This window comes from Rhincodon typus, chromosome 14 (assembly GCF_021869965.1).
Source record: "Rhincodon typus isolate 14 chromosome 14, sRhiTyp1.1, whole genome shotgun sequence".
Lineage (NCBI taxonomy): Eukaryota > Metazoa > Chordata > Chondrichthyes > Orectolobiformes > Rhincodontidae > Rhincodon > Rhincodon typus.
In genome coordinates this window covers 17,269,239-17,270,610 of record NC_063345.1, presented here as the reverse complement: position 1 = coordinate 17,270,610, position 1,372 = coordinate 17,269,239, and the positions used below count along the sequence as shown (strand labels likewise).

Genomic DNA, 1,372 nt, shown 5'->3' with positions numbered 1-1,372 from the left:
CAGGAAGGCTCTGAAGAAGGGTCCAGGCCCGAAACGTCAGCCTTCCTGCTCCTCTGATGCTGCTTGGCCTGCTGTGTTCATCCAGCTCTACACCTTGTTATCTCAGATTCTCCAGCATCTGCAGTTCCTACTATCTACTGGAAGGCTGTTGCGGTGCAGTGATAGTGTCCCTACCTCTAAGGTGGAAGACTTGTACTCAAGTCTCACCTCTTCCAGAGGAGGATAACAACATCTCTGGATAGTTTGATTAAAAATATCTAAAATAAATGTAGATACTGATGGAGAGAGCGACTTTGCAAAATAAAGCAAACGTGTGATTTAAAAATCGCTCTGCAGACAGAATAAACGGCGATATTTAACACATTCGTTCAAAGCACACATGCTTATTAAGAACCCCCATCGCATATCCGAAAAAAAAACACTTTAGCTACTGGCTCAATGAATATACGATATATATTCCTTTGGTTATGCGAGTTACACTGTTGCAATAAATGGGTTGGAGGGGAAATAGGGACTGGCTAGACATTAGGGAAGTTTAACCAGGGAATCATTTACAGCTCCAAGACAGTGTGAGATGTCTTGGGGAGGTGGTCTATAAGAAAGAGACCTTGCGAGCTCCACTCACCCAGTCAGCGGTAGCAGTTGACGGCGTTTCCAGCAAATGCTCGCCCGGCTCCAGCGGCAGAAAGGAAGCATCCGCTAAATCCTCGGCTGAACCGACGCTGCTGCTCTGCGGCCTCAGCTCCCGTTTCACCTCGGAGCGCAGATCCAAGTAACAGAGCAGCGTGACCAGGTGCAGGCACAACGACAGGGCGAAGAACCCCAGGAACATCCCGCAGTTAGTACACTGCTTCCTGCAGTTGTTGCAGGCGGAGGGCAGCTCTTTCTCGTAGTTTGATAACTTGCCCTCGAAACTTTTCGATGACATCTTTTCCTGGTGGGGATCAATCCAGATCTTAAAAGCAGTGCTCTCTTTCCTCACTGAACCATATTCAATCGTCCATTTCTTAGCCAAAGCCCAACGCAGAGAAAAAAGACATCCAGTCAGTTGATTCTAACCAGCAGCAGCTTCCTGCACTGAAGAGGGTCTGGTGTAAATACTTTCTGAGACAGTGAAACCAAGGTTTTACATTCTACCTGCCAATCAAACCTGTAAGTCCCACCTCAAGGAGACGAGCTTCTCTTCAATTGGTCCACTGCTACGCCCATCATTGAGCATCGGGCAGAATTCGATACAAAAAGCGCAGAAAATGTTGCAAATCTCTGACCAACATCTGCGGAGAAGTTCGAGTCAGCCGAGGGAAAGTCCTGTTCGACCAGAATATTTCTGCTTTCTCTGCGTCCGCTCTGTTTAGCTTCTCTTCTTGCGATG

The 1,372-nt window shown here is 47.5% G+C and overlaps 1 protein-coding gene across 2 annotated transcripts in view; it reads right to left on the bottom strand.

Annotated features, from left to right (window-relative positions):
* The window catches only part of LOC125484829 (ectodysplasin-A-like), a 60,120-nt gene extending 58,998 nt beyond the window's left edge, over positions 1-1,122 (bottom strand). For both annotated transcript variants that reach the window (XM_048605177.1, XM_048605176.1), the window contains exon 1: positions 626-1,122. In XM_048605177.1, the coding sequence (XP_048461134.1) occupies positions 626-928 (303 nt within the window). In that variant the 5' untranslated portion in view covers positions 929-1,122. The remainder of the gene's footprint in view (positions 1-625) is intronic.
* Between the last annotated feature and the right edge of the window lie 250 nt (positions 1,123-1,372).